The sequence below is a fragment of the Aulonocara stuartgranti genome (assembly GCF_965226115.1).
Source record: "Aulonocara stuartgranti genome assembly, chromosome: 14".
Taxonomy (NCBI): Eukaryota; Metazoa; Chordata; class Actinopteri; order Cichliformes; family Cichlidae; genus Aulonocara; species Aulonocara stuartgranti.
The window spans coordinates 5,634,697-5,647,999 of NC_138950.1; the positions used below are offsets into that span (position 1 = coordinate 5,634,697).

At 39.8% G+C, this 13,303-nt stretch overlaps 1 protein-coding gene across 2 annotated transcripts; it reads right to left on the reverse strand.

The window, feature by feature from the left end:
- Positions 1–1,688: 1,688 nt before the first annotated feature.
- pld3 (phospholipase D family member 3) lies at positions 1,689–13,087 on the reverse strand. 2 transcript variants are annotated; one of them, XM_082501713.1, is made up of 12 exons: positions 12,995–13,087; positions 9,590–9,676; positions 8,314–8,361; positions 7,992–8,155; positions 7,434–7,614; positions 7,135–7,252; positions 6,532–6,659; positions 5,234–5,431; positions 4,501–4,640; positions 4,096–4,261; positions 3,880–3,979; positions 1,689–3,539 (listed from the first exon to the last, which is right to left on the reverse strand). In XM_082501713.1, exons 2-12 carry the CDS (start codon positions 9,614–9,616, stop codon positions 3,346–3,348), a joined length of 1,464 nt encoding a protein of 487 aa, XP_082357839.1. In that variant the 5' UTR covers positions 9,617–9,676; positions 12,995–13,087; the 3' UTR covers positions 1,689–3,345. The 2 variants fall into 2 exon arrangements, with proteins under 2 accessions (XP_082357839.1, XP_082357838.1); XM_082501712.1 differs by lacking the exon at positions 12,995–13,087 and adding an exon at positions 12,513–12,700.
- Between the last annotated feature and the right edge of the window lie 216 nt (positions 13,088–13,303).

A 13,303-nucleotide genomic window follows, 5' to 3' on the forward strand; every position in this document is an offset into this window, starting at 1 on the left:
GGGTTAAGATATATTTATAAGGAACACTACTTTGCAACCCACTATTCTTGTGGGTTTGAGCAGAGACAGGTATCAGCGTGAGGTATCAGGGATACAGTTTATTGTTGGGTATTCAGACCACGGCAAGAGGAGGGGGAACATGCTGTTTCAGGTGCTGGTGACACCATCAAATGATTCCTGAAGAAGAGCAAATGTACTGATCAGAGTTTTGAAGGCTCATCAGATACTTATCTGCTGTGTAGTTTTATAAGGCATTTGTATTTTAATGCACAGAGAGCAGCAGGACTCCTTTTGTATTGGATATCCGGTAGAACAAGGACAGTTAAATCAATTCAGGATGGTTTAAGCAGAGCTCATTGGATCCTGTGACTTACAGGCGTGTTGTTCAAGTGCAAAATAACATTGAAATCAGTCAGCAGATGTTGAGCTCAGCTGTGGGAGAAAACTGTGTGAGTTTAGTGTTTTGGTGCTATGAATAATCTTCAGAAAAAGAAATTTGGCATAGCTGTTTTGAAACAATTTTTGAAAGGACTGCAAATTGAGGGGCTAATATTATATAATAATATAATAATGTAAATTTTACTTCATTACAATTTCAGTTTTTCCAGTATATTGAAAACCCTCCAATTTAAAAATGACTGTTTTGTGGAGTTCATAAAAGGTTGTTCTTCAAGGACATGTAGTATTCACATGCCTGTATATTGTATATGTATATTAAGTTAAAAACATTGTAATTAATTTGAAAGTACAGGGATCATCTTACTGCACACAGCACTTTCACTGCTGGTGTTTGTAGTGTATTTGAGTTAACAACCACAAACCTACTCAGTAGGTATGTATTTATCAAACAGCACGTATCAGCCTGGTCTGCAGTCAGCAGAGACTGGGTGTGTTCGAGTCTCACATTTGAACCCACCCATAATCAGATCTGGACTCTGATTCACTTCAAAACATGAAAACAAAAACAACTACAACAACATAGCATTAAATACACAGGCTGTAAAAAGCACCGATACTAGGATTTCCTTTTATTTCATAGTAAAGTTCAGTATTTCCATCATATAGGAGCAGCACTAGGTTATCCCCCTTTGGTAAACTTTGATTTCATTGGTCATGAGACTTTTTAGTTTAGACGTTTTATCAGAAACAAATTTTAAAACAGAATCCTGAAATTGAATCTCACAGATCGGACAAGGCTCAAAACTGCACCAACACTGCCCCCCAGTGTTAGACATCTGATACTGCAGCATCACAAATGTGAACCTTCAGGTAGAGCAGCTCAAGCTTAACTCCCAGCATGGTTTTTATGCTTTTAAATAGCAGGTAGTGAGGCTTTGCTATGTGCTTTAGCATTTCATTTGTACGTAGACATGTCTAGCAAGTTCCTCTTACTAAGTTTAGATTACTTAGGAACACTTGGGCTGTTTGAGCAAGCAATAAAATTTTGTGCTTCTCTTTTTTATTGCTTGCCTAAGCTAATTCATTTGGCCCCGAATCTATATGTTTTTACAAACTAGGGGTTTTCCAACATATTTGATGAGTTTACAATCCACGCAATTAATTCAGTTTGATATTTCTAGCACTGTAAACAATGTCTCCAATCATAATTAACACATTATAGGGGGATTAAATTTATTTCAAATGGTCAAATTGTGATCAGTGTGTGAAAAAAATATTTTGCACTGGAGTGGTATGAAAGAAGTTTTTATTTCCCTTAGATGCACTGCAGACTTTAGCTTTTATTTGCTTATTTCAACGCAGTCCAGAGAGGATTTTTAAATGATTTTAAATTCCAGAAAATTACAAAAGCACTCAAACTCCCTGAGATGAACTGGGATGAAAACTCCCACCGAGGCTGAAGCTGTGATTCACTGAATTGATCCCTTTACACGAGTCACTGCAGGAGACAGCAGAAAACATGACGTTCGCCACTGACCTGACGCCAATGCTGAAACAGCGCCCCCTACAGCTATTGGGAGTACATGATAGAAACCACATGATGAAAGTTAAACATTCATGTCTGACTCCTTTGCTCCGACACTGCGGTAAAACCTTTAACAGTAGATATGGTGTGCATTTGTGTGCATGTTTTTATCCCATCATAACGTTTCCTGGTATATACAATATATGACAGTACAAAAAGCTGCTGATCATACAAACCTTTGCAGCTATGGATGTGAGGGATTCGCTGACTAAACAAACTTTACTCCTCTCACTTCAAGAAATACTAATATGCTGAATGAATTATTTATGTTATCAATCTATAACACAGACTCACTGCAGCTACCCCTCATTACTCAAGGCTGCAGTCTTTGAGGCACTGAAGAAAAGAAAAACACTTCTGTATGCAGGCTGTGTCAGAACAAAAAGACACAACCACTGGACCGATCACTGCATGACCAGTGTCTGCACAGACACGTGGACTGTAACCTAGAAGGAAACAAGACTGCAAACCTTCACCACACCCTGAGTGTTTACTGATCTAAATATATATTTACATTTAATCTATCAGGAAATCAGCAGCTGAGAAGATCAGGGACACCACTACCTTCACCCACAGATTGTTGCAGGAGGTCCTGCTCACACTGACAAATATAATGCGAGACGTGTTAACGTCTTCATCTGCAAATATCTACAAACTAATCCTGCATACACCTTTGCCCATGCTGTGCATGTAAATGAACTCTAAAAATTCCTAAATACTTCCTGCAGTTGGCATATTTCACAGCTCACTGAGCTCAGCTGAATATTCCCAACTTCTGCTGGCATATTTCTGTAGTGCACAAAAAAATGGCCTCAAATTGGCATCTCTGTACCAGTTTAAGAATAAAGAAAAGCAACTGTTTTTGGTGCTATTTTTGGCAATCAAACTTTTGGGGTTTGTAAGTACATCAGTATATTATAACACTGTGATACCAGCCAAATGTAGTTGAAAGTTGAGCTTAACATATCCAGCCAGTATTAGCCCGTTTCATGTTTTTTGTATCCATGTGAATGCTGGTGTGAAAACTTACAGACCATAAGGCAGACAAAAATGCTTGGATAAAATCGAGCTAACAGATCAGCTTCAACGTTACTTAAAACCGGCCTAAAATACAGAGCATATGTTGGACTCTCTTTAAAAAACTGTCTGTATTCTCTCTTTTTTCTGATGAAATAAGAGTGTGGCATTAAACCTCAGCAGTCTAGCAAACACTCTGCTAATAGGTTGCCTGTTGCTGATTTTAAGCTCAGGGGTTTCCACATTACAGCTGATCAATTTTCATACGTTTCGCACTTCACTACTAAAATCAAAGTGCGCTGTGTCGAAGTCAGAAACAATGACTTTGTGTGTCTGTAATGCTGTTAAAAGTAACAGAAGTCTTTGAGGTTTGAGTGCTGGGTGAGAGGAGTGCTGTAGCCCGAGTTCCAGTCCCTCTCAAAGACAGCCTTCAACTGTGATTGGACAGTTGACTCAACAGACTGTGACGCCGTCTGGTTGACAACTAATGCTGAGCCAGCCGTGTTCACAAAGTAGTCTCCTGACCAGTTGGATGTACCTGAAAACAGAAAGCCACAGATTATATTTAAGCACATTATCTTTTTTTTCCTGAAAGACTGATTGGACAGATGATAATAAAGTATGTGTGACTAATGACATGCTTAGAAAAGCAGCCATCAGCTTGGCTTTTAACACCACCAACAAGTATTCAATTTCAGTATCATGATGTATTTTCTCATCTTGATGAAAATCACATTTTTCTGTTTTTTGGGGGATTAATTGAAACTGTAAGATAGGTCATTGAAACTGATTGAAAAAGTTCTCTATGTGTACTCTTTAAGTCATCTTAATGATTTCAAGAAACAAATTTATTAGTAAACAAAGAAAGTGTGCCTCACCTATGTATGCTATCTTGTCCGTCACCATGTACTTATTGTGGTTAACTCTTGCAAAGGGAATCTCCTTCTGCTTGGGGGTGGCAGGCACCACGAAGAGCCTCTAAATAAAGAAAACACAAAGTCACAACATAATGTTTTTACTTTAGGATAAGTGCCATAAGACGTACAACCTCCTTTCCCAGCGGGAGATGATGCTTGACCATAAGAGCCACTCACCACCTGGATGTCGAGGTTATTCTTGGGGTTATAAACCGAGGCCAGAGACTTCAGGAAAGAAAACATGACTGGCTGTGTGCTGTTCCAGCAGCTGATCAGCAGCCGCACTTTAATCCGCTTCTCATATGCAACTCGTCTCAGCTGCGTGTCGATGTCCGCCCAGTACCTGCAGAGGGCGCCACACGCACAGTACAAGCACAATGTTAAAACTTAATGTTTCTCACTTCCTTTCGGGATGATTTGATCAGGATATCCTGGTGTTTTATTGTGCAAACACGTTCATATTAATTTTATTACTGTTGATTTGACTAGAGTTGATGTAGGACCATAAAAGAAAAACAAAAACAAAACAACGATCAACTGTTTTCCTGTAGTTACATTTCACAACTATTAACAAAACTGCACCTTTTAGGATGTGAAAACTCCATGGTGGGCAGGTAGTTCATGACAGCGATGTAGACAAAGCTCTCAGCATCCTCCATCACACTGAGGATGGACTGAAGGTCTGGAGTCCTGCCGGCCGCACATAAGGACGGAGGGGAACTCTGATCGAGCAGAAAAAAGGATTCAGTTAATTTTAGCAGCATTTTTTAAAATGCAGAAAACTACAATACGCTAAACTACAAATGCACAGTAATGACTGGACGAATGCGCAGCTATGTGGGACTGTGGGTTGATTTAGTAGCCTCAGTGGGACTGTATTAAAAAAAACATTACATTTTAAAAAGGTTTTGAATGTTGAATCCTGGAAACGTGAGCGCTGTAACAGAAACCAAAACTCTGTGCTGCAGATTGTTTTCGAACAGCTTTGGAATCCCCCGGCCCTGCATCGCCCTGAAAGAGGTGTCGATATCTGCCCACTTCTGTGACTGTAACAGAAACCAAGCATTCACATCTTCTTTCAGTACTGATGGCCAACTGTAGAGGAGTCAGAAAGTCACAAATTGTGACAAGTGACAAATTGTGGTTGCACGTTGCATGTATACAAGCGCAACGCTGAAAATGTCCCTCTCTCTGCATGATGTGACCATCTAGAAACACCAGTTATTTCCCATTTGGTCAGAAAGCAAACCTTAAAACTGCTTAGAGGTGATTAACTGGCTCTTATGACTCAACATCAAAAGAAAATCCCGCTCACCGACAGATAGACGTTGGATGGCGTGTTGTTAAGAGGCAGCTGGAGGGGTGTATCCTTGTTGTACATGGTGGAGAACCTCTCTGGCCAAGGTGATGGGATTGACTTGCTCTCCCCCAGAAACCAGTAGGCTTCAAAGATCTTACTGAGGTCTGCTGCCAGGCAGCTGCAGTTGTAGACCACCACACCCAGCTCCTTCACCTGGAGACCAACACTAGAACATTACTTACGTTCGTTTTTTGCTGGTTTTGCATTTTTGAAACTGCAGAAAACAAAGAGGAAATAAGAAAAGTTGTTCCTTCTCTTCTGTCCCAGTTTAGATTTCTTTGTCCTACTGTTAAGCCGGTATCTTTTCTGATTAATTTATCAGAAATATGTTTCTGGGACTTTAGCGCAAGCTTGTAAAAAAAGGATGCGAATGACAGCTCAGCAAAAGTCTGATTGAGAAATGTAAAAGGGAGATGTGGTTTACCACACTGATGGTCCCACATTAAACAAGTGTAGACTAAACAGTTCAGCATGTGACTGAAACTTTATACCAACATAAAAACTTCCTCTTGAAAGCAGAAGAAATGGGACAGAGTCAGTGTCAGTATTCGGGCGGGACTACCGACACTGACGCTGTTTATAGATTTACAGGCCTGTTAGAGAAGCTTCAGATGATTCTTACTGGTGGAGCCCCGTTATTCCTGTGTGAAATAAACTGCTTTCTACTTTAAGACCCCCTCCCCACTGTTCCAGTTAAGCCGTTAGTTCACAAATTGTTGTGCACAGACCCAGTGCCGGTGAAGAAAGTGAAGCTAATGTAAATATAATAAAATAATAGATTTTTGAGCATATATAGACCATGCTGATTATATATATATATATATATATATATATATATATATATATATATATATATATATATATATATATATATTAGGGAAAATTATTAAACGTGCTGAACTTTTGATTCTTTCTTATTGTTAACGGTTGCTGGGAGTGGGTGTGTGGACTTTTTTTTAGCTTTTGAAGAGAGAATCCCACATAAGGTCTGGGCCACCTTTCTTCTGATTGGATGCCCCCGCCCTGATGGGCAGGTGGGCAGTGCTGCTGTTCTCATATTCAGAGGTAGGTGCTTAAGCAGAGGGACATCCACTCCCTTTAACGCCACACCAAGTCAAGAGTAGAAAGAACTGTTTAATAATAAATATACTGATAAGTTTGCTCTGTTTACCTTTAAACACACCGACTGTACTGAGCATCCACCTCTAACAGCATTTACATGACAGTGAGAGAGAGTCTGAGTGTTTGTGTACCTGTGTGAGGGACCTCCAGTCCATGTTGGCACTGCCAATGTAAATATGCTGCTTGTCCACAACCCAGAACTTGGTGTGAAGAACGCCTGTGGTGAGCTCCTTCATGTTTACAGTCCTAATATGGGCTCCTAAAAGTCACACAAAACAAACACTTATTTCCTAAAAACTAACAATTCTGAGGGCTGGAAGCATTTTGGAAGCAATACTGGACAATGATAAATGAACATAACATATTCATTTTAGATGATTTTAGACAGAAGGAAGTGATACTCAGTATCTCAGAATAATCCATTTTGTAAATCAGAATGTTTATCAGTCTTATGCACCAAAAAACAAAAACAAAGAAATAAAAACAAAAAATGGTGCTTATGCATAGTTGTATGTTGCAATACCAGAGTTACTGTTAATGTCGCAGCTAAATAACTCCCATCACAACCAACCAACTTAACACAAGTGTCGATAAGAGGCTCACAGACGTCATATGATGTCCCACACACAGTGAGACATCACAATATGTGTATTAAACTAATTTCATAATAACTCAGACAGCTCAGATCAGTCTGACCTCTGCAGGTGTGACGTTCAAAAGAAGCCAAGAGTCACCTGAGTCGTTGAGCAGCCTGAGGTCGTGCCGTGGCTGTTTCTCCTGCGGTGTGTTAACAGCAATACGAACTGATAAATTCCCCGATAGTTCAGCGAGCCTGTTCAGAACAGCCTCACCCTGTGAGCACGGCGAGAAAATCAGGGATCAGTTATCTGGTTGTTTCACAATAACTGCTTTAGATCAAGGTCAGTCGGCACAATTAAAAGCACTTTGCATCAATTAATAATCAATCATTCTTCAGCATAATTTAATATTAGAGGAAAAGAGAAAAAGAAAACCGCAGACAACTCCAGCTGACCTGATTGGCTGTCGGCTCACGAGTGTGTGTGTCTTTGTTGGTGAGGGTCCAATAGAAGGAGGCGATGTCGACACTGCTGCGAGCCTCGTTCATCAGATTCATCCACGCCTGGAAGATGGATGGATGAGTGGTGCTGGAGTTAAACTCCAGGCCTTCGGGAATGCTCTCCACCAACACGATCCTGGAGACAGAGAAGAGTGGGAGAGTTTTTTCCTCAACGTCCAACGTCAAGAAAAATGAAATTACATGAATTCATGTCAAGCAGATAGTTTAACTAAGCTTTAAACTTTAGCTATGTTATAGAAGAGGCTGGGTAGAGTATGGATAGTAATGAAGATGCTGTTTCATGTATAGTCAAGAATCTGCACTTTAAGTAATTTTCTATTACTGGTATGAAGCTGGATAGAATCATCAGTCAAATTTGATAAAAAGTAAGAAAGTTTGCTGGCTTTGTCATCAAATAAGGTTTTAAAAAGCTTTTTGTTTTCCTGGATATTGAACTCTTCTGCATATGCAGATTAAGCTGGAAGCAGGTGTTGGTTTCTAAAGTAAACTTACCTGCAGGGATCTGTGCAGGACTCCATGTTAGGCAGAGGGAGGCTGATGTCGGGAACAGGGTGGGAAGAGGAAGAGGAGGCCCTCGGTATCAGGAGGTTACAGAGCGCCATGATGACCAGCAGCACACTAGCCACAGTGGCCAGAGCTATCAAACACCTGTAATACTGAGGAGGGAGGAGGAGACGTCCTTAGAATCTGCAGCTCTTGATCAGTGTTTATTTCTTTGTCTTTATTTTTGACATAAACTGAAAAAATCATTGCGATTTATTTATATTGACGAGTAAAAATTCAGGTGTATTTATGTGTTAGTGCTCTAACTCACCACCTGTGTTCTCCTGTTGGATTCTTGTCCCCGGGACTCATCCTCCAGCTAACACACAAACACAACCACCACACAAGGACACTGTGAGAACATTCGATCCAGACTGAACCATAAACCTCTATCATACCAGACATCCACGGTCTCAAAATCGCCACCTCAATAACTGCTAGCACCTGCTAAAGTCATGGAAAAACCATCATTCTCTGAACACACAAAGGAAAAGAGTTCTACGTCTGCCAGCTTCCTAAACTGGCACTCATTCACCAAATGCTGTCATTAAAAAAACAAGTAACATCATTTAATTTAAGCAGTTACAGTCAATATAAACCTAAAGCAAGAGCACTTCCTGAAACACAATCCTTCACTTCCTCACATGATTTAAAAATTCCCTTGACTTCCAGCATTCGGCACGTCTGCAACATTACAGGAAAAACAACGACGTGGCCAAACCCCAGCAACATGCTTGGGATATTTTTCACAACAAAACAGAACATTGACTATACTGTGGCGCCTCGTTTATCGCAGGAGTTACGTTCTAAAAATAACCCGCGACAGGTGAAATCCGCAAAGTAGCGAATGTTATTTTTTTACAGTTATTATAGACGCTTCAAGGCTGTAAAACCCGTCACTACACACTTTATACACTTTTCTCAGACAGGCATGAACATTTTCACACTTTTCTCTCTTGTTTAAATTCTCTCAAAGTTCAAACCTTCGTAGAAAAATAAGTCCAGTATTAGAGAATGAAACCAAAGGCACCTGCGGTTGCCTTCGACAGTGATTGTTGAGTTTATTGGGGTGAAATCTTACAAACATGCAGTAATGCACTTCAGAGTCACACTGCTAGCGACCAAAGATTTATGTAAATTTGACAAGCTGAATGCATTCTGTACTGTACAGGAGACACGGCACCAGATTGATTGACAACGGTCTACAGCCAATCAGGACGCAGAACACAATGCGCTGTTAAAAAAAAACAGCGAGGGCGCGAAAGGTGAACCGCGTCATAGCGAGAGACCACTGTACACAGCTTTATAACTGACCACTTAATTTTCTATGCACAGTGACCAGTGATTGCAAAATCATTAATCACTTTGTCTCACATCAAAGGGGCGACATTTGATTTAAAAAATATAAAGGAAAAGAATACAGTGAAGGTAAGTAATAAATAATTAAGCAATAAGTAACTTAAATAAATATTAAAACCGCATCAGGAAATGATTAAAAACTAGGATGTTTGTACACTGATGAAGCCCACATATTAAAGGAACTTTACCTGGTGGTACGGGATGCCGGTCTTCATGTTCACGGAAGAAATGAGCTCCGTCCTGTCAGCTCACATTCACTGTGTTGCTCTGCAGCTCTGAGACCAAACAAGAGGAACAAAACACAAACGTTACTTCAAGTCATCATGTTTCAGGGGTAAATACAAGATGACTCAACCAATCCCGAAGCTGCACCCAAGGAAACTTTGCTACACGGCTTAAAAACATTTCATTCCAAGTTTTGGCTGTAATGATATCTGTAAACAGAACCAGCAGCAGTGGATATTCATTTAATGCTATTTAATGATACATGGCTTTGAGAAAGGACGGACCTGCACAGTTTCTATTGTTCTTAAGAGGTTGTCATTAACTTAAAGTAGCAGTGTAGTTTTCAACAACACAGCAGCCTCAAACACAACCAAACGTGGGACACACACCTCAGCTTGTCCTTTACACACTCAACAAAGAGAAGGTTCTAGGTGTTTTCACCACCACATACACAGAATGAACTGCACCATCTCCAGCACAAAGACAGCTCCAGCTGCTGAAAAGCTGCCTGCAGGGTGACAGGGCCTCTGAGCTTACAGCTAGCAGCTAGAAAAAAGGACCCCCACAAACTTACAAGTACAGAGATTAAGGATTAGTGTATTTTGTACTGAAATCAAATCTGATTAAACACAAAAATGTGATAAAGACAGAATGTGATGCTTCTTTAGATCTGACTACATCAAAGACAGGAAGTGCTGTGACTTGGTAAAATTGCGATATCGCTGAGCTGGAAGTCACAAGAGTCAAAGAAGCATGTGATACTGCATTGTGAAGCAAAAGCATTTTAGCTCTGAGTCATGCACAAATATTTGGAAATCTTTCAAGTCACACTTATGAAAGTTTTTATGAAAGCAGAGCCTATTGTGGTCTATCACAGACATACTGCTATACAGGCTGTCCGACCTGCACCAAGATATTTCTCTACTACTCCCACTATAAGTGCTATTACATTACAGCACAGTGCGATGGCTGATAGCTAGTTTGTAATACACATTGCTCCAAAGTCAATTAAAACGACCGCATCATTTTGAACTTTTAATATAACACACTGAACACATTTATACACTTCAGGCCACTGGAAGTTTTCGCTCCTCAGTCACAAACAAGCTCTTTAACATACAGGACATATTTCAGGTAACCGACTCTTCCTGAAAAATGATTTCCAAGACGGGAAACACATTTCCTGCTAGAGACATATTTCTGGTCAGAGAGGAACACGTGACTAATATTTTAGTTTCACACGCTGTTGTTGTTGTTGTTTTAAGCATATGAAGAAATTTCTTAAATTAAGAAAAAGCAGATGAATGAATGTAAATGCTGAATTATTGCTAACACGCTAAAAGCAAGATGGCCCTGACTTCATTACACAAAGAGTCTTTGAGTGTTTTGTTTGTATCAAATTGTAAATTTTACTAGCTTTGACATGTTAAAATCTAATAACAGAACATGTTTAAGGGCCAAATGCATCTAAGAAACACGAGAAGAACACTACGAGTTTTGCTGGTGACCTGGTGGATGTTCAGAAGTTTTTAAAATTTTACTTAAACAAACCACAGAAAGAGAAACTGCTTTGCACGTTCAAGTAAATTTCATACATCTGCTGTCTGATAAATCAAATACACCTAAACAGTGTATTTGATTTATCAGACAGCAGATGTATGAAATTTACTTTTCAAGTTGCTGGTTTAGAAGAAGCATAATAGTATTGAACTGGCCAAAATACCTAAAACGTACAAAAAAACCTGTAGTTTACAAACAAAATTTTGTTAGTTCCATACAATGAAACTCACTAAGACCATGATAGAAAAAACAACAAAAAAACAACAACTTTTCAACCTCTTTTTTTTTTGCTTTATAAAATTACCAAAAATAAGATGAAAATGCATCGACTTCTTTTAAGGTCACACAGATGCTTTGTTTTGATAATGACCAATTGCTGTTATTTGTATATAGTCTCCTACAAAGTCCTCTTCTGAAGCAGGGAAACCTCTGACCTACTACAGTTTCCCAGTTTGAAGTAAGCAGAGTACAAAGTGGGCACAAAGTGGAACAAAATATTGTGTTTTCATGTTCCTGCTATGTACACTGGCATGGTGGCAGGACAAAGACAGTGCTCTTCTGTTTCTGAGGTGAAATTTTGGAGCTGAATCACAGAGAGAATAAACTTGAGTTGCTTTGAGCAGACTCACTCTGTGATCTCAGTGGACTTATGTCAAACTCCTGTGCCTTCTGTGGGACATGACACACTGAACAATGCTGGAACATCATTATAAGAAACTCGAGTCTGGAACATGTTGAAACTACAGGTCAGCTCTAAGTGTCATACTGTTATAGCACCATATTTAATTTTGTTATTTTAACTGTACTTAATAAAGCAAACCCAAAAGCCCCTCGGCTCGAACTGCATCTGTTAGCAGTGGACAAAGAAGAGTTTGTGCATCTGTGCAGAGGAACAAATGAATTAGAATTAGAGAAAATAACTCGGTGAGGAAGAAGTGACTCGAGATTTTTAGCTCAAGTTGTAGCGAGTGTGTCAGTGAGTGCAAGGATTGCTAAATCACTAAATTACCTCACATGAATAAGACGACTGTAACCATTTTCTGACGTTTGACTTAGACAACACAAGTGTGGTTAGCCAGCAGGAGGCTAAAACATGAATGTAGGTAAATGTGGGTCACTCTGGAGTTCGGCAAAGATCAAATAAATTAAAAACTACACATTAAGTAAAGCACGAATTAATTTACGATGAGGGAAAAGTCTTTGTTTAAACTCCATAACTGCTAACAAACACTGTAGCCTGGATCTGTGTTAGTGAGCCGACGGAGAGTCGCTGACGATGCAAAACAAAAACAGTTCGCTATAAGCTCTAAAGAACATTTAACCCACCTGCTACTATGCGTCCAGGTTACTTACAGTCCCTCACACAGCAACGACGACGTGTGCAGTTTACGTACAGTGGCATTTACGGTTAATATTCATTGTTAGATGCACGGAAATACATAAAGAGAAACACTTTTACAGCACTTGTTTTGTTTCACTGCCGTTTTGGCTACATGAGTGAGCAGGTCATGTGATCCGTGCAATTCAACCAATTAGAGTGGCGTTTTCACGTGACGTACTATATCGGCCTTACTGTAATGTAATTCTCCCCTTTCACCACGAGATGGCGCAAATAACACAGAGAAAGCGCTTACCCGAGTGAAGGATTGACGTTTGAAGAAAATGAATTTATAAGGACATTAAAGGCTTGTCCACTGGGTGAAGTGTTACAGGGTTTGCAGCTCCACCAGGTGGTAAGAGGAATAAACACAAACGCTAACCCCCTTAAAAACGTACTGAAATACTGGGATGGATTCAGAGCATGTTACCTTAAAGCTTTTGACCTTCTACAGCAGAAGCCGAAGAAAGAAGCAGGAACGATTTTGTGAGCTGAGGTCTAACAACTTATCTCCTCATGTCCATCCGCCAGTTGCACTGCGGTTCTTTTTGTCTTCTGACACAGGTGATTTTTGCAGACTTTAGTTTTAACTGAAGGATCAGGTCACATGCTGTTTTGCATACTTCTAGCTGAGATAAGCTATCAGTGTTTGACTTAAGCTTGTGACCCCTCAGTTTTATGCAGGAGAGAACAGATAATTGCACTTTCCACATTTTCATTTAGTTTGAGCCCTATATCT